General features: G+C 38.7%; 1 protein-coding gene across 1 annotated transcript in view; it reads right to left on the bottom strand.

Moving 5' to 3' along the window:
• SPTLC3 (serine palmitoyltransferase long chain base subunit 3) overlaps positions 1-26,245 on the bottom strand; it is a 78,479-nt gene that overhangs the window by 32,086 nt on the left and 20,148 nt on the right. The window contains exons 2-6 of the mRNA XM_041474051.1: positions 17,623-17,814; positions 15,964-16,118; positions 14,907-15,055; positions 4,111-4,235; positions 1,707-1,800 (exon numbers count right to left, since the gene is read on the bottom strand). Of these exons, the coding sequence (XP_041329985.1) occupies positions 1,707-1,800; positions 4,111-4,235; positions 14,907-15,055; positions 15,964-16,118; positions 17,623-17,814 (715 nt within the window). The remainder of the gene's footprint in view (positions 1-1,706; positions 1,801-4,110; positions 4,236-14,906; positions 15,056-15,963; positions 16,119-17,622; positions 17,815-26,245) is intronic.

Here is a 26,245-nt window from a genome sequence, read left to right as displayed (position 1 = left end):
CTGAGAGAGAGCACGGGCATGTGAAGCTCTCTCTAAATGCAGCTTAGGCTCAAGACTACAAAATTGTGACAACAAAAGCTGTCACTCATTTCCAAAGAGTACTTGCAAAAGTTTCCAAGGTTTCATATTGGAAGTAAGCTAGGGTGAGTTCCCAGCAATGGCATATAAGACTGTCTTTGGCAAATAATATCTTTAATCTTGAAACCAATGAGTTTTTCCAAAGTAACTTGGATGGGCTTCCACTGAGGTTTGCCAAGATCCTTAAAGGAACTGTCTGCATTTTCCAGTGCTAGATTAGTGCTGTTTGGGTAGCTCACTATTATTTTTTGGCTTACCCATTATTCAGAAGAGCATCAGCTTTAGTTTACTGTCAGTGCAACAGAAGCTGGTTAGGTGTCAGGTTCTGGGGAGGGGAGTGAGACATTGAGGAATGGTTAGAGACTGAATTCCTTAAAGCAAGCATGACAGCTCCAGGTGACATCTTCACAGCTGAGAGTAATATACTCCTCAAACTGAAATGTTTTCTGAAATGATGTGGGAAGTGACACAAACCAGCTGGACTACACACAGCACAGGTGGGTGGAGAGGCTGAGAGTGTTTGGATTTGAGTAGTAAGAGGTCAACCTTCAGGATGTGATGTAACCTGATTGAATGGGATAAGGCTTTGAACAACCAAGGAAAAGTTGAGAAAAGACTGGTGTGGTAACCATGCTTAGCATATCCAGATTTGTGGAAGTGGACCAAGTTGGGGTATGCTACAGTTATTCTATGAATAATTAATTCTGTAAAAATATTCAGGTTCAGATGGTCTTTAATCCTTGAATGATCTTCAGAAATTGCTTCTTGGCCAAATTATGAATTGATATTAATTATAACAACATCTTATAGTATAATTATAGTGTTCTTTTCATTCCAACTCATCCTTAGGCTTTTCACAGCATATGCATAATTCATTTTTGCTTCCCTTAAGCAACACTTAGTAAAGACAAGGGATTGTATTAGCCATTAAGAAGGGTAATCAGACCACTCTTCTGAGTTCTCACCACTACACTAGCTTCTAAACCTTTCTTGCAATCACTGCCTGATGGCAGCAGTGAGGAAGGAAAAGGGAACTGTAACGGGAATAAGGGAAAAGAACAAGCTCTTGCCATCAAGGGCAGTGCCAATGTTTCTGACAATAACCACAGTGGCACTAACTAAATAAAAGTTAGAGAGAATTTTAGAAGATAACTATAAAATTGCCAAGTTAATGTGTGATTTCTATACTAAAATATGATTTCAAATAATATTTGGGATGATGCTGTTGATATAACCATCTGCATCTTTGCCATTAGATCCCTGGGAATTCAGAGTAACTGCTGCAAAGGAATGCCACGTTAAGGTAATTCTGGTTTCACTGAACCTGCTGGAAACAGGCATGTTTTTGTAAGTATGTTTCTACTGTTTGGGCTACAACGACAATAACAATAAAACTTTTGCGGCAGCACACAGTCATTTAGCAAGTCAAAAAGACACAATGGCAATTATAGTATTGCACTATTAATTTTTCCCATCAGAAACTACTCATAATATTAAACAGTTGATCCTCCTGCCTGGACCAAAGTATCATCTGGCAACTGACAGCAAAGTAAGCATTAAAATAAATCATTCTTGCCTTTGAGATGTGAACAAGTCTGTCTCTAAAGTTTTCCAACTTCAATACTCACTATTATGCTTGAAGATTCTAATAGTGGCGCCTGAAAGCCTCGCACCGAGAACGAGAGAAGTGTGGTTCAACTCATCACTTAAAATGAGGCAGCCCTGTGGAGAAGGAAAACAATGAGCATCTGCACGAACTGGGAGGCTGCAGACTCATGTGCACATGTGTGCCAGCATACACACATGTCTATGATAGAGCATTGCACTGTCACCGTCATATTTTCTGGAAAAATCCCCTTACCCAGGATTTCTCTCCTGGGAAGCTGAGAAGCCTCAGAGAAAAAGGAAAACAATATTATCTCATTTGCTTCTCCTGTGTTTTGCTGCATTGGAATGTGGTTGGAGATTGTTCATCCAACAGGTGGTTGTTTCATTGGTTTCATGTGAATTGCTTTGACTTATTGGCCAACTGGGGCCAAGCTGTATCAGGGCCCTGGAGAGAGTCACAAGCTTTTCATTATCATCTTTTAGCCTTCTGTCTGTATCCTTTCTGTATTCTTTAGTATAGTTTTAGTATAGCATTCTTTAATATAATATAGTATAATAAAATAATAAATTAGCCTTCTGAGAACATGGAGTCAGATGCATCATTCCTTCCTTCATCTGGGAACCCCGCAAATACAAGATTGCACCAATTAAGTTGTAAGGATTAGACATTAAGTGAATTTTCTGCCATTTTTCCGAAGGTGCTGGGGTGCACTGCAAAGAAATAGGCTGAAAGAGTGGGATCAGATTCTCAGGCATTCCCAGGTGATGCACAGGGACCCAATAGTTCCTGTAACTGGAAAGCAGCAAATAACCCTATTAAAGACTGAGTGCTTTATAGCAAAATCAGGCAATGTTGCTTCATCTATCACCTGTTTACAGCCCATTGTGAGTTCTAAGGAAAATGCAGCCACCACCCCACATATAAAGACTGTATGGCAGTAGTGTAAGGAGGAGTAATAGTGAGGCTGGCCTGACATCAGCCCTGTGGACTGCAGAAATGAGATGAGGAGAGACTGATGCCTGTAAGTCCCACCTCCATAAAGATGTAAGTCAAGTTTATGAACCAGAGTCTTTCTCTAGTAAATGCATATAGAGTTGACCTGTAGTATACTTTTTATTAATTAACTCAGCTGAAAGCTTCCTTTGATTTTAGAAATGAAAACAGAAATGTGGGAGAATTAAATTTGTCTATTATATTAACAAGGGGCAGGACTCACAGTTGAAATTCAAACGTAACCCTTGTTTAGCTCTGCTTTCTATTGAACAGGTTTTGCTGTGTTTCATTACCCAAAGGGCAACACATAATTAAGCAAAAACTTATTCTGAAATCATAGATTAGGCCTAGGTTGAGAGATACTCACACAATCTCCATAGAGACTGGTTTGCAGAACCAACAGTAAGTGTAGATGCAGCTTGACAAGAAAATGTAGCTGCTAGGCTTAATTATAGAAGAAAACATAGGAGTAAATCTCTCAAACATAGGGTAGTTGAATAATATTTGTAATAATAATACACAGAGAATTTTCAAATACATATATATATACACACATATATTCTTTTATTAAAAATGCATACAGTGATTTCTTTATTTGTGCCACTTATACCTATCCCACCTCTGACAGAGGCTTGAATCTCTACAGGAAGCCAGGCAAGGGAGGAAAAATCATTATACAGCTAGGACAAGTGTCTCCCACTGCATATCTCCAATTTCATAAATTTACCTTCATTAATTCTCTGTATCTGTCCCCCTTGAAACTGCTGGACAAGTTCTCCAGCACTGCTGCAGACTGAAGTTCATGTTCTGGATAACTGAAGCAACTCTCCCTGCTCAACACTTGTATTTTAGAGATCTTGCAAAAGCTGCAGTCATCTTCAGCAGAGAGTGCAGTGACTTCACCTCTGTGCTGGTGTTTCAGAATTCCTGGTCATACACCACAAACTGAATTCATTCTACCTCCACCTAGAGGGAGGTGATGCTTTGTGCTTGCATGGCACACTTCAAACTGCTCCACACTTTCTCAAAGTGTTGTAAAAACTATCCTAATCATCATCTTACATCACAGGCATCTGGGCAAAATATCAGCAAGTAGCCTAAATACTTCATCCCACAACACCTGGACATGGGATTCAACATTTGGTTACTTTTTAAGGAGAAGCAACTTCATTAAGAGGAGCTAGAGAGCTGTATCACTGATCCTTACGCAGATGTTAGGTATGCGTGATAGCAACACTCAGCGCCAGCACAGGTGATAAAGGAGCAGATTTCAAGTCACAAGGTCATCATCTTTATGACTCACACATTCCTGATACCAAGCTTTGTTCCTCGATCAAGCCTTTCCATGTACTGAAAGCCCAGAGTACTGCAACAGCAGTTAAAACAATTAATAAGTGATTGTTCTACGTGTTCCTGAAGGAAGTACTCACCTTTCCAACAAGGGCTGGAATATTCATTGAGTTAGTTGCAAAGCCCATGCCAAACACCATAGCATCTTCCACACCAAGGAATGTGGCCACAAGTTTCTCTAGTTCTACATGTTTGTCTAGGGTGCCTGCAGAAATAAGCACAGGGAATACTGAATCCTGTTGAACTGTGAAAGTTATTATGTCACAAAACACACAAAAGAACAGGCTAGAAATGTGTCATTAAGCTATGTGACATTAAGTTCTGATGAGGGTTTTCCACTTGTATCCTGTGCATGTGGGCTAATGCAAGCGGTGCAAACCAGCTGTGACTAATGCTAACAAATATTGCTGCTGTTAGGGCAGCAAAACAGTTGCTATGGAAAAAAGCTTCCTTTTCACACAATAACTTTTGACACAGTTTATTTTGAAGACTAATTTTTTGTCTTTTTCTGTCCCCTGCAATGAGGACAAAAATACCTGCTTTTTGTAGGAATGTGGGACAAACAATTTAGGCATTCTTGAGTTCTCTCCAGATGTGAAAACAAAAATAGCTGACAACAAAATTCTTCCTTTTCTATTGTCTGTCGATATACGTGTACAAAATTCTTAATTAGGATTTTACATGGATAGAAAAACAAAAGCATTCTCCACATTTTTCTGCTTTGGAAGGTAAAAGCTATTCCACTCCCTGTAACTGATGAAAACTCTGCTCTTTCTTTCCTCTCAACAGCAAACATAAAAGATAATGCAACACTAGAGACTCTTCTTTGTTGCATATTTATTATCTAATATTAGTGCTTGAAGTCTCCAAACAAGTAAGGTTCTCCAACTATCCAACAGAAGCAGTATCCTTCCTGCCCAACTCTCAGTGAAGGATGACAAAATACAGAAGGCAAACAAACAAAAGAGTGGTGTTAAGAGACTGAGATAACAGATAGCTTTGAACAGTAAGGAATCATCTCAACTTGCCAGCTCTCTAGTCTTTGGTTGCCTGGCTGTGCATTGCAGGGACCAAGGCAGAAGGAACTCTTACAGGATGATCTGTGGGGAAGAAAACAGAGTGGCCTGTGGATTCTGAGAGAGCATTTCCCCTATGAATAAGGCTGTAATCAGAGAACAGAAGAAAAAAATTAGGCAAGTGAATATGTTACCTCACTTGCACTGCACAAGCTGATGGCACAACAGCATAAAGTGAATTACAATGGATGGAACAAGAAAGCTGTGTTCACTGTGATGGACAAAAGGCAGATGAGTGGAGGAAAGCAGAAGCTCGGCTTGAGTGTCTCAACAAGAATGATGAGTCAGGAAGATGATCTTACCTTCATCATGGACAGAGCTCATTTTAAAAAAAAATCAAATATAAATGGCAGGAGAACAGTTTCAGCAATAGCAATAAGTCACCTGGTTACAGTGAAGGAGTGTTTTCATTATTTTTTCTCATTAAATATCTAAAGTAAGAATGACATCCATTTGGAAATAGAATGTGACAAATATCTATCAGGCAGGCAGGTAACTCTCCAACTACCAGGGAGATAAGGAGCAAGGATCACGTGGCTTCTTGAAAAACCTGGGTTACCTGGACAGCAAAGAAGAGCAGTACTGATGAGATTTTGCCAGAGCCTTCCTGGGTTGTGCTAGACTGAGCCTACTCCAGCAGAGCTTCAAGAGTGTCTCTGCACTCCTTGTGTCACACTGCATGGACCTGGGGCTGGGTTGTCTCTGTGCTCTGAGAATTAGGTGATGTGACACAGAAAATGTGGCTCTGCAGAAACTCCACAATGTGTGAGCTGAGTTCTGTGTGAAGCTCTTTGAGGATGGCTGTTTTTTGAATTTGTACATCCCAAGACACACGAGGATATGAGCTGGCTCTGCACACAGCCACTGTTTAGCATCCAAGTTCCATGAAATAGAGTGTTTCAGAGCTGAGCTGCTCACTGGAAATGTGGGTAAGAATCTGTCTTAAAGTGTAAGCGCAGCAGGACTCAGCATGTATTTCTGTGGTTCTGTATTTTTTTGCAAATTGGGCCCATCTAGTCTTCAACCTACAGCACTCATGGACGACTAAGAGTTCCAGCAGGATCAGCTGCATAGTGAGATGTTATTTTGTCACTCGAGGGCTATCAGCACACCAAAAGAAGATGAAGTCTGAAATGGAAGCTCGAAGCCAAGCGCACTATGGTCACAGCCTGAGTTGGAAGGTTTGTGAAAGCGTGAGAAACAGCAGTGTGTGCTTTGCAAGGCAGGCATTTTAAGGCATGACACGATTGTCCCTGACTCTTCCAGGGATAAGTCTGACACTGGGGTGGAGTTAAATTGCTTTTTGGGGTTGCATCACATGTTTTCTGTTTTTATAAACAGGCAAGGCCTGACTCAATACAGACTGTTCTGTTAAAGATCCTATTAGATGACCCAAAAAGAACAGCGCATTTTGCACCTATTTTTATTGATTTTGTCATGGTGAAGAATGACTCATTTTGATAGTGACTGATTCCTACTTATTATTTACTAATCCTAAGTGCGAATGCAGATGATACTGTACATCACTGTTGCCTACAAATCCTGGAATACAAATTGAAATTGGTTAGCAAAACAAAATCCTGAATGACAAAGATTTGCAAAATGAGCCCTGGTTTTGAATCATGTTAATTATCATGGCAATATTGTTGGTGGTGAGTAAGGTGTTGCAGAAGCAACACAACACACACCAGTACGGTCAGTGGGAGATTCATGACTGATGTATACATTGAACAGAGTTGAAAAAGCACATAATTACGCAATTATTTAATCATATCAGGAGATATCTCTACACACGATGTCCTTGGACACTGTACAAATGGCATCAATTCTATCACCTCTCTCCACTGCAAGAAACAAGGGGTCAGACAGTGCTGCTGGGATGAAGTTTGTCCACTAGCATTCCCAGCTGGTCCCAGCCACCACCATGACAAGCATAAACAGCACTACCAGACAAATGCAAATTTGATCCAAAGGAGCTGGCACAAGCTGAAACATCTCAGCATCTCAAGCTACATAACAAAGGCAGTAATTACACAGCTCTTCATTAAATACAACCTTAGAGATGTCAAGTGAGGTTAGCTTGGCCCTTAAAATGTTTTGTATTGTGCTAGATTCAAGACCAGTATCATGATATGATGAATAAAAAGTGATATAGATATATCTTTTTAATTCACTGTATACACAGATACTTTCTATGCTTGCCTATAAACAGACATTAGAATTTCCCCACTGACTGACTACAGCTTGGCTTGACCCAACAAATGAGGATACAACTAAACAATGCACACCAAATCACCAGGAAGGATTTAAGACAAAAAAAGAGAAAGGTACCTGCATCTTTAGGAGACAAAATCCTTTTGAAAGTTATTCTTTCCTGCTGAACAGTTGTAAGTAGTACAATACAGCAGGAGTTACTGTGATCCAAGACTATACAGGTATTAAGAGCACAGATCATATCAAAAGTGGACTTTCACAATTGGAACCACCTCCACAGATTCCCACACTTCTCACAGCAAATCCCCTACACTTTTCAAAATCTGATGACCCAGTTCCCTCCATTAACTTGCCACTGCACTCTGGTGACAGGGAACATGAAGTACACTGTGTTTTGAGAGGCTTTTTTTTTCATACACTTGCTGTTTTTTCATAACCATGCTGTTGGGCTGAAAGTCACTGCCGGACTACTAGAGAGATAAAGCTGGAAGATGGACTTCCCATGATCCATAGAGTCATTATTTAGTTTGACATTTTCAGCTTGGACAAGGTGGTTTATGCCACTGGTTGGTCTGCCCAACACAGTCTTTCAGGTTCTCATTCACTAATGACACAGACTGGTTGAACTGGCTACAGTGTCTTGTAATAGAATTTTATGTTTGGAATTCTAAGACCCAAAGAAGAGAGGGAAACACCTGCTCATCTCAGGTTAAACAAAAGCTGGAAGAGTGAACTGATACAAGCAACAAGCCCTTGAAAGAAAAAAAGAACAGCTGGGAACCCTGTGCATCCCTGCTGTGACTCACCAAGGTGACTGAGAACCATTACACTATGAAAATGAGGCATCCTCGGGAGGGTGGGGAGCAGAACAAAACATCTGAACTTCCTTGTCACATTTGAAACTTCAGGTCACAAACTCACTCTGGTAAGATGATTATCAGAGATGAAAAAATCTGTACTGTTGAAAGACACGCACGCTTTTACAAAAAGCAAGATTGGATGAGTTATTAATAGCACGATGAAGAAACAGGAGCTGTGGAAATTATATTATTTCTTTACACTGTGTTACCAGAGCAGATGATGCAGATGGTATCACTGTCCTACAGACCCACTAGCAGAGGGAAGCCTCAGCTTGTAGAATGAGACTTGTTGGAAAGAGAGGGAGAGAAGCACACAGTAATGTCATGCAGTTGCCTCATTTAACATTGTCTGTGCAAAAAAGAGTCCCAAAATAAGGGGTTTTGATGAATCACTTGACAGAAAGGAAATACTCAAGGTTTCTTAACATTGCTACCAACTGACAGGGTTTTCATACCACAAAGATGCCACGGGTGTCATAAATCTAATAATGTACTTGTGTAATTTCGTGATTCTCAAAAAAAAAGGTAGATTAGTTTTAACAGAACTTCCAACTAGATTTAGATCATCTGCTATTGTTTCTTTTCTTTTTTTTTTTTTTTCCTTTAGAAAAACACAAAGTTAAAATTTCCAGTGTAAATGCAGCATCTTCATGCCAAAGCCTGTATGGCAACATCTTAGGTATCTAAATATTTGCATGCAGATAACATCATATATCAGAGATACTTCAGGTATTAAACAAGTCACACAACCCTTAATTCCTACAGATGCCGTCAATTCCACCTGTTAGAAGATGGGCTATCCAGACTATTAATCTTGCACTGCAAAGCATACTTTTGCAATGGTGAAATACAAGGAACAAACCTGACCCAATGATTATAAATTGATTGTAAGCTGGATTAGTTATTTATGAGAGGGTAGGCACAAAAAGAAAAAGGATGTTAATGGACTTGACAAAAGAGAATTCTTTGCATGAATTGTTTCCTAATTTATACCATACCCTATCAGAAAACAGCTAAGATTATGAAATATGTGTATATATACGTGCACACAAATTCTCATTTTTGTGGCTTTATTTCTCCTTAAGATTCCACATGGAAACTGTAAATTATGGGACATTCAGTTCTTTATCTCTTTCTCCAAAATGAAAAATGAAACATTTCTTCATGTTTGTTTAGTATTATGTTTAAAATGAGCCTTGGCCCTAATTAAAGCTTTGAAGTAATATAAAAGAAAGAATGGCCAAATAACTATTTTTATCTTCTTGAAATGCTGCTACAAATTCACATTAGGCCTTAAAACTCAGTGAAAGGAGATGAATGAGTTTGAGCTACTTTTGTATATTAAATGTTGGCACAGATTTTCAGCTCTGCTTTTTAGAAATGAGATCACAATCAAGTGTAAAAAAATCCTTAAAGAAAAAGCCCTAAAACTGAGTGCAAGTTAGGTGCTAAAGGGTAATCTCCTAACATGCCCTCCAGAGTGAATCACCCTCCAAGTGTTCTGTGCAGGCTCCATCTTGTTTTTTGGTCCAAGGCATAATCACAGGAGAAGTATTTCAAAAGGCAGGAATCCTGCCTGGCTGCCTAACCAGCACTAATCACACGTTTGCTCCGGTTACTCACATATGTCATCTCCATGAGGAATACTGGTGAGTTAGACAAACAGAGCATTGGCTGTCCATGTGACAGCCCTGTCACCAGCCTGCCCCTAGGAGTGCTCAGAGCACGACAATCTGCCTTATCTTTAAAAAAAAAAGTGTAACTTTGCTGATTTTGTTATCATCTGCAAGCAGCAAGCAGGAAGCTAATTTGCATGTTTCTCAATAATTCTCAGTCACATTGCTTAGAAAAGGCTGACTATAAACACTGAACAAGAGGATGGGCTCAGACAAAAGGCTTTTGAATCTTTAAAAGTCTTGGCTACCTTTAACAGTAGCCAACTCCCACTCCAGCCATGAAAAGACATTGGTTTGCATGGGAAAAAGGACTTCACGTTCAAGTTGTCATTTTTTCACATTTTTTATTATAGGAGGAAACACTTGCTATTTCATATTTATTTAAGTTCCTATGTGCTGGCAGTTTTATTAAGCTAAAAAAAAAAAAAAACACTTCTGAGATAAAAATTCAAATACATATAACAGTAGAAATATTTTTGTGGGGCAGTTTATATGGAATGCCCTAACATTCCCAACACTCCAGTTAGTTGAACAGTTGGTGTCCAGTTACTTATGGAATCATAGAATGAATCACGGCACAGTTTGTGCTGGAAGGAACCTTAAAGATCATCTCATTCCAATGCCCCCACCTTGGACAGGGACACGGACACCTTTCACTAGATCAGGTTGCTCCAAGCCCCACCCAGCCTGTCCTTGAACACTTCTAGTAATGGGCATCCACTGGACAACCTGTTCCAGAGCCTCACCACCCCCACAGGGAAGAATCTCTTCCTGAAATCTAATCTGACCCTGCCCTCTGTCAGTTTGAAGCCATTCCCTCTTATCCTGTCACTCCACGCCCTTGTAAAAAATCCCTCTCAAACTCTCTTGTAGCCACTTTGAAGTACTGGATGGCTGCTTAACTCCTTCAACATTCAAGAACAATTTTCTCAGACCCAACATTTATTCCTAAAAACCAAAACTTCCTGCTTCTTTTTATGTCCCAGTTGGTTTCTTGATGTATTATGAACAAGGCAAAGAAATAAAAAAATTACCTTTTCCTGAACCTACAGGAGAGACTGCTACTGACAAAAGTTGATTTAATTTAAATAACACTCATGGTCAATTTCCTCAGGTATAATAGGTACAGATCTCTCTGTATCCTCTCTTGGCATCTCTCAGAGTTAAAAAGGACATCCTGAATCAGGTAGTTTGGGTATTTCTAGTAACTATCAATGAGCACTCCTCTGCACACATGGCCAGTGTCCCTCAGAACACAAGGGACTGTGAAGTTCTGGTACCTGCAGTGTTATGGATACATATTATAATATTGGTTTTTTGCAAATATCAAAATGGATTATATATGTGTGATGTTAAAGTAACTTTGTTATAAAGATATAGTTTTTATTTCTGTTGTTAGTTAAGCTTAGACATAGTAGTGAAAGAGCTATGCTTGTGTTAAAATGCCTGCTTGGGTGGGATAGCATCCAGTGAACACAGGATGAGGACCCTGCTGTTGATATGCCAACTACCAGCACTCACTGTCTGAAGACAGACTGGACCAAGGCCCAAAGTGGAAGTGATAAAGAGAAACCAAAACCACAGCCAAGAAACACACGTGGTCTAAAAAAAGGCAGACCTGAGGAGGGGCCATGTAAAACAGTTCCCAGAATATGTAAACTGCTTTATGGATATGCATAAAGGTCTATGAATATGCAACAGGCTGGTGTAAGGGCAAAGGTATTTAAGGGGTGTCCCCGAAGGTGACAGGGTGCTCTTGGCTGAGTGCCAGGATGCACCCGGCCATAACAACCTTTGCTCCATGGTCCTTGTCTCCTGTTGTCCTTTATTAAACTTTTTACATTTTCACAGGAGAGAGAATGTGTTTTTCCACAGCTGCAATGAGCTCCTCGGGTCTGGCAGCCTCCAGCATTTAGGTGAAAACCTTTCACTAGCTTCATACAATGCCCTGCACATCTGGTAGTGGGAAAGGACAGTGAACCCTGACCACTCTTCCACATCACACATGATGTTAAAAATTTCTATAATTTCTCCCCTTATGCTCTTTTTTTGAGACAGATGACAGGCATTTGTGGCAGCTGGAGACAGCAAGCTAAGTAGTTCTTCACCCAGAAGCTGTCTGAGGCCTTTGATGATCCTTGTGGCTCTTTTCTTACACTTTCCAGTTTTGCTAAATATTTTTGATCAGACCTGCACAGATTACTCAAGACAACAACAAACAGCAGATTTATGCAGTACTGTACTGAGGCTCTATGGCTGGCTTTCTGTGTGCTTTCTAGTAACTTCTAGTTTTGCTTTCTGATTGTGGAACAGCAAGTTAATTCTTTCATGGATGTACCACTTATAACTTCAAAATCTTGCTCCTAAGGGCTAATAGGTAGCTTGTTCTTAAAAAAAGGAAAGTATTTTTATTTCACATTGAAAGCCCCACAAAACCCTCAGAAACGTGTCTGAAATGACACTGTTATAGCAAGAAAGTAATTTATTATTATTATTATAATTAAGAAGAGCATGAAATTAAAAACTAATTGAAAAGCCTTACATCTTTTTATGGGGGATAAGTCTAGGAAGGTCAGCCAGTGTTTTCATCAGTTTTAACCTTGTTCTAAGAGGAAGCTACCTACAACAGCATCCTGATATGATAGCATTGTATGTCCTCTCCACAGCCTCCATAGTTTTAAGAGGAGGAGTGTAGGCAGGAGACCATAAAGGACAGTTTTACCATCATGTATTCTTTCAAACATCACTCACATTACTTTTATTTGTGTCCTCTTTGTTTTACCCTCTATCTGAAATCCTCTGAAAGTAGTGGAATGACCCTTCTCAGAAAGCTACCATTGCTTAGAGAAAGACCTTGGCAAAACTCAGACATGCCAGACACTTCAATGCACACAAGCAGAGCAGTACTTTCAAAGTGAATTAGCTTGAAAATATAAATACGTTCAAGTGCTCTCTTGGATTAGAACCCTACAGGCAATTTACAGCCTTGGCTCTTGCAGCTCACTGCACTTCTACTTCAAAACACTTTAGCTCCACACACAATAACAACAGAAGCTCTGAAATGTGATCTGCCCAGAAACAAACTCATCCTGTTCCTTTTATCTAAGGTGAAGATGAGAAAGGATAATTTATAAAGGTAAGATGTTTCATTCAGACCCTTCCCCATCTCTCTCTTTGATACACCTAACTCAGAATTTTTCAGTTTGACTGTGATGAGAATGGAGCAAAAGCACATAAAGGAACAAGGAAAGAGGGTATCCACTATGGACAAGAGGCTGCTTTCCTTCGGTTGTTTATACAGATCTTGGTGACAGACGGGCTCCAAAGAGCCAGCACCAACACAGGAGCCACCTCTCCCCATGGAGCACACCAACACGGGCTCTCTGTTACCTGCCCAGGACGAACTGCTGTGTCTGCTCATTTACACCAGCTCAGCCAGGCCTAAGCACCCTGCTTTCCTTCCTTAATTCGTCCGTGTCCAAGCTGCTCTCCAAACTTCCAAAAGACCGAGACTCACAAGGCTTTGAGGACGCTCCTCATCTGTAGCCCATTCCTGCATTGTGGATAGTCTTGATGCAGGTCATGGGGCTGTTGTGAAGGTGATTAGAATGAATCTAAATCCTTGCTCCATCAGTCAAGACAACTTTGAGTACAGCACAGGAGTTCAGATGAAGAGAATATCCTAGAAATCTCTATACGTTGGCCCTCAAACAGAAGGGATGAAGTTCCTTAGTAAGATTTTTAATATTTGAACACAGAATCAATCTTTTAATAAGTTAGGTTGGTGGCTTTTTGGTGGTTGTTTTTTTTTTGTTGTGGTTTTTGTTTCTGTTTGTTTGTTTAAAGAATAAATCTCCCAGTAAAACAATTCAGCAAAAGCTACAGAATGAGGAACACCAGACATAATCTTAGATGTCCTGAAAACAACCTGAAATGTTCTGAGACAAAATGGAAATCTGGGAGAAAAAGAAAGTTCCTTCAATACCTTAAAGGACTAGCAGTGGTGACCATTCTCAAGCATGCAATTCTGGTTAAATAATATTATATTGCAGTCACCAGATGGGTCACCTAGAAAAGGAAAGTAGGGTCAACCTGTAAACCCTCTCTGAGTGCTGTCACTGACATAATTATTATTGGCAAATCAAACCACAATGACAAGATAAGAAGCAGGAGACAAAGTTTGCATTACTTTTTCTTCTGAAATGGAGACTTTATAAAAAAAAAACTAAATTGAATACAGTATTTTTTTCCGTAAGATTTATGGAAAAACATAGTTTACATTGAAGATAAAAATGTAATTTTTTTAGGTTGCTGGATTAGAAAAAAGAAATATTTATAGACGTCTCTCTTCTGGAAAGCCTTCTTTTTTTTTTTTTTTTTTTTTTTTTAATACTCCCAAGAAAGATAAAGCCTGAAGAGAAACCTCCCCTTGCATTTCTCTGGTTTGAAACTGGTTTTTTTTTTAAATGTAAGATGATTGCACCACAAGGAATTCAAGGCTTTGTGTGGAAAGTAACACTGCATGCAGCCTACAAACTGAAAAAGCAGAAAATCATAACAGATAAAACCAAAAATGTCAGATGGAGCCTTCCTGAATTTATTTGCTAATGGCAAACTAGAAATTTCTGGTTTGTGCCAGTAGTATCTCATAAAACATTCCAATACATTCTTAGAACATGGGATTAAAAACTTTATGTAAAAGATCATTTTACTAATCTGAAATCTGTGTGTGTGGTAACATATAAATCTGTGATGCAGTTGAATTTGCCCCAGAACAATTGTTGAAATCTCAATGTGTGTGTGTTTTCACCATTAAAAGTCTCAGGCCAGTAGATGACACATTTGGTTTAGCTTTTCCAAAAATCAGTATTAGTTTTCCTTTTAAAAAAAGCCCTCATGTGAGAACAAATAAAACACAGCATTCCTTTTAACTGTGAAAGAACTAATTGCTGATGTGATTAAAGTTCTCTGTATCCAATTCTTTTAAGATACCTGTGATAAAAAGAGCATAGTTACAGAACCTTTGGTGGCCATCTCGCTGTTTACTCACCCATCTCTTGCCTGGTACTGCAGACTCCTGTCCCATATTTTTCTAACTCTCTGGTCACAGTTTTCAAAGCATTAACATCTGTTTCTGCAAAGCCGAGGTAGTTATAAGAACCCATATTGATTACATTCTTGATAGTCCTTCCTGTAAACCTATAATTAAAGCAAATTTTGAACAATAGTGCAATTTTCCTTCCAATCCCAAATGAAAATAAAAAAAAAATCTCAAAATTTTCCCACCAAATTTTGTTCCAGTGTCAAATTCCTACTTGTGAATTTGTAATCCTCACACTCTTAACAGCTCAGAAGTTTTTCTAGCCTTCCTCTTTTCCTAACTAAGTACTGCTTCATGGTCAGAGTGCTTTCTAGAAGCCATGCTGTAGATGGCAATATACTGATGTGGGATCAATGGCTGTTTGTTTTAAATAAACAAACACATGGAGGACTTTATTTAAGGAACAACTTACAGACATCAATTTTTCAAGCAAGTTGTCAACTGCTTCCATGAAGTCATCAGTGTTCTCATACACACACAGAACTTAAACTTGATGAAAATATGGGAAACACTGTGATGCATTCTGAATAAGCTCAAATATAGCCAACCTACACTTTGTCTATGCTGTGAATTCCCATAGCTGTGTCAGTCAGCTGCAATACACCAAAACCTCAAGCTGTAATCTGCTTAAAACCCACAGCCAAAGACTCACGATGAAGGCAAGAAGCACATTCATGCAATGCAAAAAATTATGATATAAAACCTAACCAATGGATAAACCAAATTTTGTTGTAATATTCAGAGTCAAGGTCTGTTGTTATAAATGCTGTGTGAGCTGTCTTGTGCTGACACAGCCAAACCCACCTGCAACTGAGTTGGAAATCTATACTGCATTTCCAAACAAATACTCAGAAGAAAAGGGTCAGATTGTCAGCATGGTGCTGACTGCAGAAAGAAACATGCTGGTGGATATTAGACAAGGATCTGGACACAACTTTCTGTGCTTTGCAGAGGTGTCAGGAGTATGCTGATGAGGCTGAGAGAGGCAGGGTGTAAGGTGACTCACCTAAATGTCCAGTTGTAATCATCTGTAACGCGCTCCATGAGGTCAAACTGTGGCCCAGGGACACTGCAAATGGGACGATTCCAGTTATCCCGTATTCTCAAATAGAGGTTTCTGGTGAAAAAGTTCTCAAAATCTTGATAAAGTGGCACAAAATCCTGGTTTGAAAACATGCACAGGGTTATGTTGCTGTGAAAATATCTCCTTCTGTACCCAAGTCATTCCTATTAACAAGGAAAAACTGATTCATCCATAAACAGAGAGCCATAGCAGCCACATGGTCCTGTGTCACTTAAAACCCCAAACAGCAATACTGTATACCTACTATAATTCTTTTAAAAGACAATGTTGTATTTCTTAGAGGGTAGAGTATTTTGTTTCTGTTTAAAGATTGGGGGATTTTTGGTTTCTTTTTTGGTTGGTCAGGTTTGGTTTTTTTAAATGGTAAACAAGTTGGTCTAACTCTCCCTATATATCCTGAAAGTTGGAAATGGAAAAAAAAATAAAAATCAAGATTCTTTCACTTGAAGAAACCAATTGCTTCAAATTGAGCATTTTTCTATGTGTGGAGCAGATTGCAGAAAAGTAGGATAAACAACTCACTACATTTCACGAAATGCTGGATACATTAGACAAAAGCTAGTCCAATATATGTGATTTGGGCATTACTGGCCTAGGGTGGAGATGCAAACATCCAGTTAAGACAATTTTTTTGGTTGAGAATTAATGAATATCCGTGGATTTTACTTAGAAATTACATTTAAACAAAGCTTTATATGAAACAGCAATATATCCTTGCTGGGAACTGCATACAATAAACTGATAAAATAACATGGCGTACAGTTACATGTGGGAAAATTAAATAAACATGTAATCCATAGTGAAAGACAAAAAAAATTTAACTGGCACAACTGGAATTAACAAATGGCCAGATCACAAAGTGAATTGAAAGTGATATTTGTTAAGTTATGCATGCATCTTTGAAAATCTAAAACAGGAAACAATTTCAGGAGTTTTATTTGCAAGAGAAACAGCAAAACTCTTCATGTTTTTCCTTCATTATTCCAGGTGTTACCATAAATGATGACCCAAACTGCACAGAGAAGGAGGAGGAACCAAAAATTTTCAACAAAGTTGCAAGGCAGTTGATTTTGCTAAGGTGTAAATTTCACTTGGAACTGTATGGGAGGAAAAATTTGGGGAGTTGCAAGAATTCAATTATAAAAAAATTTAGAACTTCCTCGCTGTGAAAGACAGCATAAGGTAGCCAGATGGGACAAAGGAAAATCGGTGTTGAAGAGATTTGGAAAGAAGATATATTTAACAATAAGGCATTTATGAATTTTCTTTTTCTGTGGATTGACCCAATATTCTGAGATTCTGTTTCGCTGAGAGTATCACAGCACTCTTGGAATGAGGTGAACACATCTTGGAATGAGGTGAACACATCCCTGGGTAAAAACGATGACTTTACATAAATGTAGGTGCATAATCATACACATGCACACAACTCCACTGGCAGGGTGTGTCACTCCTCTCACCCCTGTGCAATGCTCTGTAAAATGAAAGTTGTCTGCCTTGTTACTTCCACAAATTGCTGTAAATCACTTGCAATCAGAGGAAAACTCAGCTGTGGATACATAATGGCTTTTTCATACATACTTTTTGTTGTTCTCTCTCCGCAGCAATGTTACGTTTTTCTAGTCCCCAGGCTCTCATAAAATCTCGCAGGTAGCCAAATATTGTTCCCACTGCAAACCCCACGAAAGTAAAAACTGCAACATACATTGGCGCCTGTTCAAAGTGCTCAATAAATGTTTTTTTGTAGAGGGTTCCGTTTGATACTCCATTCTTCTGAAAAGACAGAACAGAAACTTCCGATTAATACATTTAATCTCATCAAAGCTTAGACCCTTTGACCTCGGGGCAAATCTTTTTCTCTAATTAGGAGGGACATTTAGACCTCACACTATGTATCAGCTGAGGACCTTTAACACTGCAGTTGCTACTGACCACTACAAGTATCTTCCATTTTCCCTCCTCTCGAGTCCTCAGCTGCAGAAGTCTTCAACACCACTCCCTTGTCTATTTTGAAACATGTGAAACTTGTGAAAGATTGGCTGTGTATCATTGTGCAATTGGACAATTATTTCAAAGGTGATTAAATGGAAACCACAATACTCTGTCTCGCAAGACAGAGCTATAAAAAGGGAAGGGCAGCATTAAAAGCTCACCTACACTATCGCTGACTGCTCCTGGAAGTCTTGTGTAACCAACCCGTTGCAGCAACCAACCCATACAAAACAAATCCTGCCTAAAACAGGGCAGCTTTACCACGATGCTCTCCAGACCTGAGGAAGTATCCAAAGCAGTTATGATCCCTGCCTTCTGTTTCTGTTCTGATTTCACAAATGCTTTTAATCCTATTTTCAGTAACATCTCCCCTAATTCTAAGGCTACTTAAGACAAAATAGAGAAGAGGAAAAGTAAAGGGAAAAAAACAAACCAAGAAGACACACAGACAGCCTTGCTTGTTGGAATTAGTGGTCCCATTGTGAGCAAATTCTAGAAATTTACAACAGTGTGTGGATAAAATATCTTGTCATTAAAATGTATTGAGATTTCAATTTTCAAATTAAAGAAGCTAAGTTTTTTGGTTGCCATATTCAATAGGCTCATCAGACTATTCTTTGGAAGAGTAGTAACTCCCTTATTTCAGCAAAACATGATGGCCTTTACAGTTACTGTCTAGTAACAGCCAATCTGCTAATTCAAAACGGACAAAACATAATCCAGAAAAAAATAGTGCCCTGTTAATAAAAGCTAAAACCAACCTAACAAATACCAAAGACATATATTTTGACATAATGCAAAACTGCCAGCATATGAAGAAATACCATTAATGCATTTCTGCCTGTGGGAAGGATGAACTAAAAATGTAGATTACCTAGTTATGTAATGTAGCAAGCTGAAATAGAATATTCATATTAAGAACAATTGCCAATTCACTATACTTGTAAGAACAGAATATTATTGATCTCCCTATTGCATTAAAATGCCTTTATCCTCACAGGATTTAGATTTCTGTTGTAACTTGCTGATCCAATCACTGGATTCCCCAATGGTTTTGGGGGAGAAAAAGAAATTAAAAAAAAAAAAAAAGAAAAAAACCGAAAAGCATTGTTGGCCACAAGAGAAAAATAGAAAGGCTGTTAAGGAAACCTAAAAAAGAAAAAAAAATGCTGGCTGGGCTGAACAGAAACATATTTAGATTTTGGAAACACTTGCTGCCCTGTAAGGGAGAAGAAATGCAGGACTAGCTCTCACCATGTGAGGGAACACCTTTGAAGAAATTATACACATGCTCTCCTACCTCAAGCTAATTGCTCTTTTAGGGCAACCTATTTACCATGAAAAACATTTTATGAGTTAAATACATGGTGAAGTCAAATTTCACATGAGTCACAACAGCTGTGTGCACACAGTAATGAGATAAAGCAAATATTTCAGAAAGGATTAAACTCAGTCCTATTACTCTACATTTGCCATGGGCTAAGAGCATGTTCATGGCCAACTGTGGAAATTCAAGTGGCATTGTAGTTTGATATTCTTGAACCAACTGGCATGAAGCTATGATGATGTGATAATACACCTGAGCCCAGAGGAGAGAGTTATGATGTTTCTGCTCACTGATTTTATTAAGAAACACTTTATTGCTGTAAACCTTATTGGTGAAGGAACAGGAAAGCTCCTATCGGACTTCTGCACTGTAACATCCTTCTTCCACAACAAAACTCTGCTGTTGTGGAACTCTCCTTTCAGCAGGTGCCATTTGATGCAGTCAGCATGACACGTGTATTTATTTCACCAGGTAACCGCTGTCACTGTCCTTAATATAAACAGCAGGGAGGAACAAGCTTAGATAGTAGTGAAGCATGAAGAATGTGCAGCCAGATGTGACCCACCTTCTCCAAGCTATGAAGGACAAAACCCAAGAGTCTTTGAACAGCTGGTGCAAGGCTGGGAGAACGAATTCAAAAAATACAGTGACACCTTGTCTAAAAATAAAGTGAGGAAAACAAAGAGTATTTAAACCAACCCTACAGTCCCACAAATAAGTAGAGAGTCTCAAGAAAGAATAACCAAAACAAGTGGATTTGCTGCTTCTGGAGAATGGGAGAGTGGTAGTGGGGATGTTTTTGTGCAGCATTTCTGGTCCAAGTGTGGGGTATATGAGTGACTGACTGAACATCATGTGGATGTTCCATTTCAGCCACTCTAAATTATCCGAATTGGTCAGCGAAGCCATGGCTGTCATTTTGCACTACGTTACTGTTGACTTTTTCTATGTTATCACACAGTTTTGTTTCAGAAGAAGGAGGTGGATTTGGAGACTGTGCTTTAGAACAGAGCTGTACAGTGAAAGGGAGATGTAATTCAACTGTTGCTGGCACTGAAACAAAATACAGCAGATTTCCTACAAATGGCTGAAACAATTCAGAGATCATTAGTTACACCACTACACAGCAGATGCTCTGCTGGATTATATCTTATTACCTGTAATAACACCTGCAGTAGACAGTACATTTTCTGCTCCATATCTTAAACTGCAGCAATTGGTTGGGCAAAGATTCTAAAAAACATATATATCCTTTCAACTTTAGCAATTGTTGGCTTTGAGATTTTATGACTCTAAGACTGTCTTATCACCTTATAAGAGTCATCAGGGGATAACTATGAATATGTTAATCATTTCTGAATCTAAAACTGTTGGGGAAATAAATTGTGACTTTTGGTAATTAATTTCATCTATAAAAACATGTTTCCTTTTTTATAATGAAATTACCTGACAGTGTCATGACAGTTTACTTTGACTGCTGTGCTTTCCTACTCAGTCAATTACACAACTCACAATTTTCTATACTTTAGTAGATTCTGCCTCTCCATTTGTCTCTTCCCAACCTAGAAGAATCTTAATCTATATAATTCTAGTCCAGTCTCCAGTCCTTACATGGATTTAAACTCCAAAATCAATAAAACTGTTTTGAGATGCAGAGGATGTGAATTACAATTGCATACCCTACTTGAGGGCACAGTAGGGATTTATACATCTGCAAATGATGCTTTGTCTTTTTTTCAGTTGCTTTTTAAAGACTGTTAACATTCTATTTGCCTTCTTGCCACAGTTTCACCTCTTATGATTACATATATCCTTCCTCAGTTGCAAAAGACCAAATTTATAGAACACTGCTGTTTGTGCATTCTTGGGACCATTTTCCCTTCCAATTAATGATTTGGTTTTTATTTAGAGACCTGCAATTTTTTTCTGATCTTTTGTCAACATTATACACACTAACAACGAGAAACTTCTGCAGTGTTTCTTGTTCAGACCTAATTTTTCAGCAACATGAAGAATTCTGTACTGTCAACACATATTGTCATCTATTTCTCCTCATCCCTTTTTCCACACCACTGATGAAAATATGAGAGCACATGTCCAAAGAGTGATCCCTGGGGGACTCCATTCCCTGCATTTCCCTCATTAGCTTTTCAAAAATTGTTTATTTGCAACCCCTAATTTCTCTGGCAAAAAGGGGAACATGAACAGCAGCCCGGAGTTACACAGCAACTTCATCTTTGGCTTCCTTTAAAAATCTTGAGTAAATACCTCTTGTGGTATGTTAATCCACAATTTACAGGCTTGTTTTAAAAATTCTGCTGGCATCTCAAATCAAAATAGTTTCTCAGTGGCCTGCCACAAATTACATTTACCTTCCAGGCACAAATGCAGGGAATCTGCTGGTGCAACATAAAGATACTCAACACAGAAAGGCAACAGGCGAAATTGAAAGAGAATGGATATTTTACCAAGGAGTTTTACAAGTCTAGGAATTCATCAACTTATTGGAAAGCAAAATCCCAATCAGGATATGCAATCAGGATCCTCTACTTAGCTGGTTTCCAGTGCCTTTTGTGTGTTGATCCTCTACTTAGCTGGTTTCCAGTGCGATACTGCAGCAAGAGAATTCCTTGCTGCAAGATTTTGATGCCAAGGAAGTCCACGGGAGTGATGGCAATGCAGCAAAGTCAGCTTTAGGTGAAATACCTCTTAGATTCCCATTTTCCCATTAGCTGTAGTATTTCAAAACTCTCCCCTAATGAAGAACCCCTTCCAAAATGCCTTCAGTTTTTCCAATGGAGAAATCAACTCTGACAACAAATCTCAGAGTGCTATTAGAAAGGACATCAGTATAAAATACTGAATATACGGGACACATAATTTTAATTGAAATAGCTTGCTCTAATAATTAAAGCAAACTCATCTTGAAGTCTATTAAACACACTTCTGGCAACACCTTTAGAAGCAATAGTTACAAAATATATTTTAATTAGCAAAGAAAAAAAAATTATAGCTATACAATAGCATGAATAATACATATTGTTCACACTACTGTTAAAATTAGGAGATAATTTTTTCATTGCATTTAGGTCCTCCAGCCCTTGAAATTGTGGTAATTGGCATGAGCCAAATTTGCATCAAGGGGAGAATGAAGAATTGAACAGCACAGAGTGCCAGAGTACCAAAGCTGTGTGCTGGCCGTGAGTAATTACCCAGCAAAGAGGTAACCATGTGTGCTGGGTTTGTAGAGATGTATCAAGGAAAGTGAGCCCCAAAACCCATGTTTTCATGCAAATCTGTTCTACAGAGACAACAAATACTAATTAAATATTCTCCTGCTATTACATCCACTTTCAGTATAACAGCAGTAGGTGCAGATAGGTATATCCTTGAAATAAAACTACTGGGAGAACAAGAATGCCTTTATCTTGAAAGAGAAGTTCCCTGCCAGGAACAAAATCTGATCCAGAGGTAGATGTAGCTTTATGTATGTTTCTGGATCAGATTTTATCAAGTTGTTGCATACAACCTATTAAAAAAACAATGCAAGCTGACTGATCTCCATAATGCTTCCCATACAGATATGCTTAAGAAGAGAGAGGCGTTGAAAACTCTGACCCAAGTGACAGCCAATGTTTGCTCAACATCTGACAGACCTACAACATGACAGTGAAATCTTAAGCAAATTAGGGCAGTGTGCTCCTACAGCAAAAAACCCATGGGAGAATAGACATAATTGCTAATGCAACATCTGACTGCTTGCAGTTTGGTTCTAAATAGGTGTTTCCTCCCCAGCATTTGAAGGGCATCTGGGACAGGACCCTAAATGTAGATGGTTTTAGATGTCCTAGGATGTGTGAGACAGCTGCATGGGGAAGAATATAAATATCAATATAAATAATGACACAGATGAGTGACAGGATCTTGGTTTTAGATGTCCTAGGATGTGTGAGACAACCCATGGGGAAGAATATAAATATCAACATAAATAATGACACAGATGAGTGACAGGATCACAGAGGCCTGTAATCTTCTGGAACACTACAGGATTCCATTTCAGCCAAAGGAAGGGCATGGTCCAGCTGAATCCCACTCAGCACTTGCCACTGGATAGTCACAACTTTAAGGGCCTGGTGTGCAATTCTGTCTTCTATAGATCACTGTCACCAGAGGGCTGGGTCCCAAAGAATAAAACTGTCAGGTTCTGTGCAAACTCACCATGTTGACAGTCACAGTTACTACATTTTCCCAAAATCACTTAGGAATCCATTAGGCACTGGAGGAATCTAGGTGATTGTATGCAGCCCCCAGGAGAAAAAAAAAGGAAATTGAAATTATGAAAGCAGAAGTTCCCTGAAATGAATATACTACTGACACAAATTGAGATTACTTCATAAAACTGCCCACTTACTGGCAACGACATCCTTCACTTAAAATGAGTGATTTCTTTTCTCTAACAACACATTTCAGATCTTAAAGGCTCAAGTTTCTAAACCATAAGTCAAAAATAGCTACACAGGGAATTCATAGATTACTGAACTATACAGAGAAGACTTAAATTAAAAATAGTTGTGAAACTTATAAGTCTAGAAGGTGCTAAAATGAAGGTCACTGCCTCTTGCAATGTGACAAACCCACAAGGAAGTGGCTACAACACAAACTACAAGTAGCAACCAAGCCAAAAAAGCTTTGGTTGTTATCAGTGCGCCTGCAGAATCTTTGTTTAGACTGATGATTGATTTCTACTGAAGTTTTAAGAAAAACATACACCTGGTAGTAATACAATCAATAAAGACCAAGAGTAAAATCTCCAAGACAGTCCAGGTGGTTTAGGAAATATAGGACACCCTTAAAATAACTTAGGAAACCATGTACTCTTGAACTTGCAGAGATTTAGGATTTAACAATTCAGAAACTCTAAAAAGTTCCCTCCCAGTAAACAGTGTTAAATGCTGCTTGTTCTGCTGTTTGAGGTTTGTTTGAAGGCCGGGTCTTCACCACACTTTTCACAAGCATCAGGAAATGGTTTGTCATTTGTTAATGAACTGTCATCTAATTGCTGACTAAAAACTTGCAGCCTCTCTCCAAGACGGCACACTGCAGGCAAACACCACAAAGGTATGAAAAGACAGGATCTTCAGCTTCCAGACTTGCCTAATCATTCCAGCTGAACACAAATTGAGCTACAACATATTAATCCTGCAGCAATTCTTTCAGCATCAAATGCACAAGTCTTGCAATGCTGACTATGACATTAATACTATGAAAATACAGATGTGAATGACAAACACATTAGGATATACTGTGAAATGCTGTTATGTAATGAGGAAAAAAATACCCATACTGTATAATTTTCAGGCTAACACTTTACTCTGATGGTAAAATGAAACTTTTGATTGCAATGTAGGAGGTTGGGAGGATACAGAAGACTTTCTCATAAATAACATCCAGGAAAAATATTCAACAGTGGCAAGGGTTCCAAATAAGAAGAAATATGAACTCAGAAAGTGCACATTTTATCTTAGTTTTGTAAGATTTTATTAATATATTTATATTAATTTAGTGTCTTATCTGATATATCAGAAATTCTACCACTGCACACATTACAGGCAACATGCACTCCAACCTCAATGAATGTTTAATTTCACCTATTAAGAAACTGCCTTCTGTGTGCAATTTTTGCAAAACCTACAGAAAACATCAGCAATCTTGCATGAATTTAGCCCAGCAGGCAGAGCTGCACATTGCAGAATGGTCGCACCATGGTGCTTGTCAAAAGAAAAGCCACCTGTAATTCTTTACAGCACAGAAGCTTAGACTAATGCACACAGACTCAGGACAAAACCCAGTTGCAAACCATGAAAATGCAATCTGATGAAGGGGAGAAAAATCATAGAAAACACTATTCTGAACTTCAAGGTTCAAAAATTGCAATGTAAACCATAACATCTACTACCCAACACCAAATATCTAAGGCACTTACAAACAGTACACGTGGGATAAAAAAAACTGCATAGCAAACTCTTTTCCCAATGGCTTTACATTTATTTATACATCTCAAGCAATAGTAAGAAACACTAGAAAGAAAAAAATAACATGATTGTCTTATACAGTTGTTGTTCTCCTATTACTCCCAGAACCTTCAAAGTGACTCAATGTAAATAGGAAGCATGAGGGCAAAGATGGAGCTTAATAATTTTAAATTATTAGAGACAAAACAATGAAGCTCACTACCCAGAGAGATACTTACAAACACTAAAAGGTATTTCCTAACCTTACAGCAATTACAGAGCAGAGAGGCAGGCATGTGGAATCAGAGAGAAGTGGATGAAACACCTGGGTTACAGCAATCCCCACATAGTTTGTGGTGTCAAGTTGCAGCGTTTGCTATGATTTCCAAAGCTTAGGGTGAGTTACAGGATTCACACCGCTCAGTTGCATCAGAATATTTCCTGATCACCCAAATCCTATGGCTTTGGCTTTAAAAATACATAAACAAACAAGAGGATGATGAAGTGGTATCACTTCAAAGGCTGCCAGTTTCTGCACATGACTGGTGATGATCTGATAATATGGGAAGCTACTTCCAGAAGTGATCTAGCATTTAGAAGTTAATCTTATGGATATCACATACATTTGTGATATGAAACTGTTTATTGGGATGAAGAGAGTAATAGTGTAAAGATTCTCAAGATGTGCTAGCCAGATTGTTAGTGATTTTGCCCAGTGTGGATTCTGAGTTAATATCCACATGATGCAATCCACCAACTCCTACACATTTCCTACAAAGTGACTTTGCACCAGAAAATGTTTTAGTTAGCTATCAGATTTCTCTTCATGCAAAATTCCCTTGTGGAGAAAATGCTTCATCTTCTGCTGTAACTA

Source organism: Pyrgilauda ruficollis, unplaced genomic scaffold (assembly GCF_017590135.1).
Source record: "Pyrgilauda ruficollis isolate IOZ18807 unplaced genomic scaffold, ASM1759013v1 scaffold31, whole genome shotgun sequence".
NCBI classification, from domain to species: domain Eukaryota; kingdom Metazoa; phylum Chordata; class Aves; order Passeriformes; family Passeridae; genus Pyrgilauda; species Pyrgilauda ruficollis.
The sequence above is the reverse complement of the archived record's forward strand: the minus strand, read 5'-3'. Positions and strand labels throughout refer to the sequence as shown.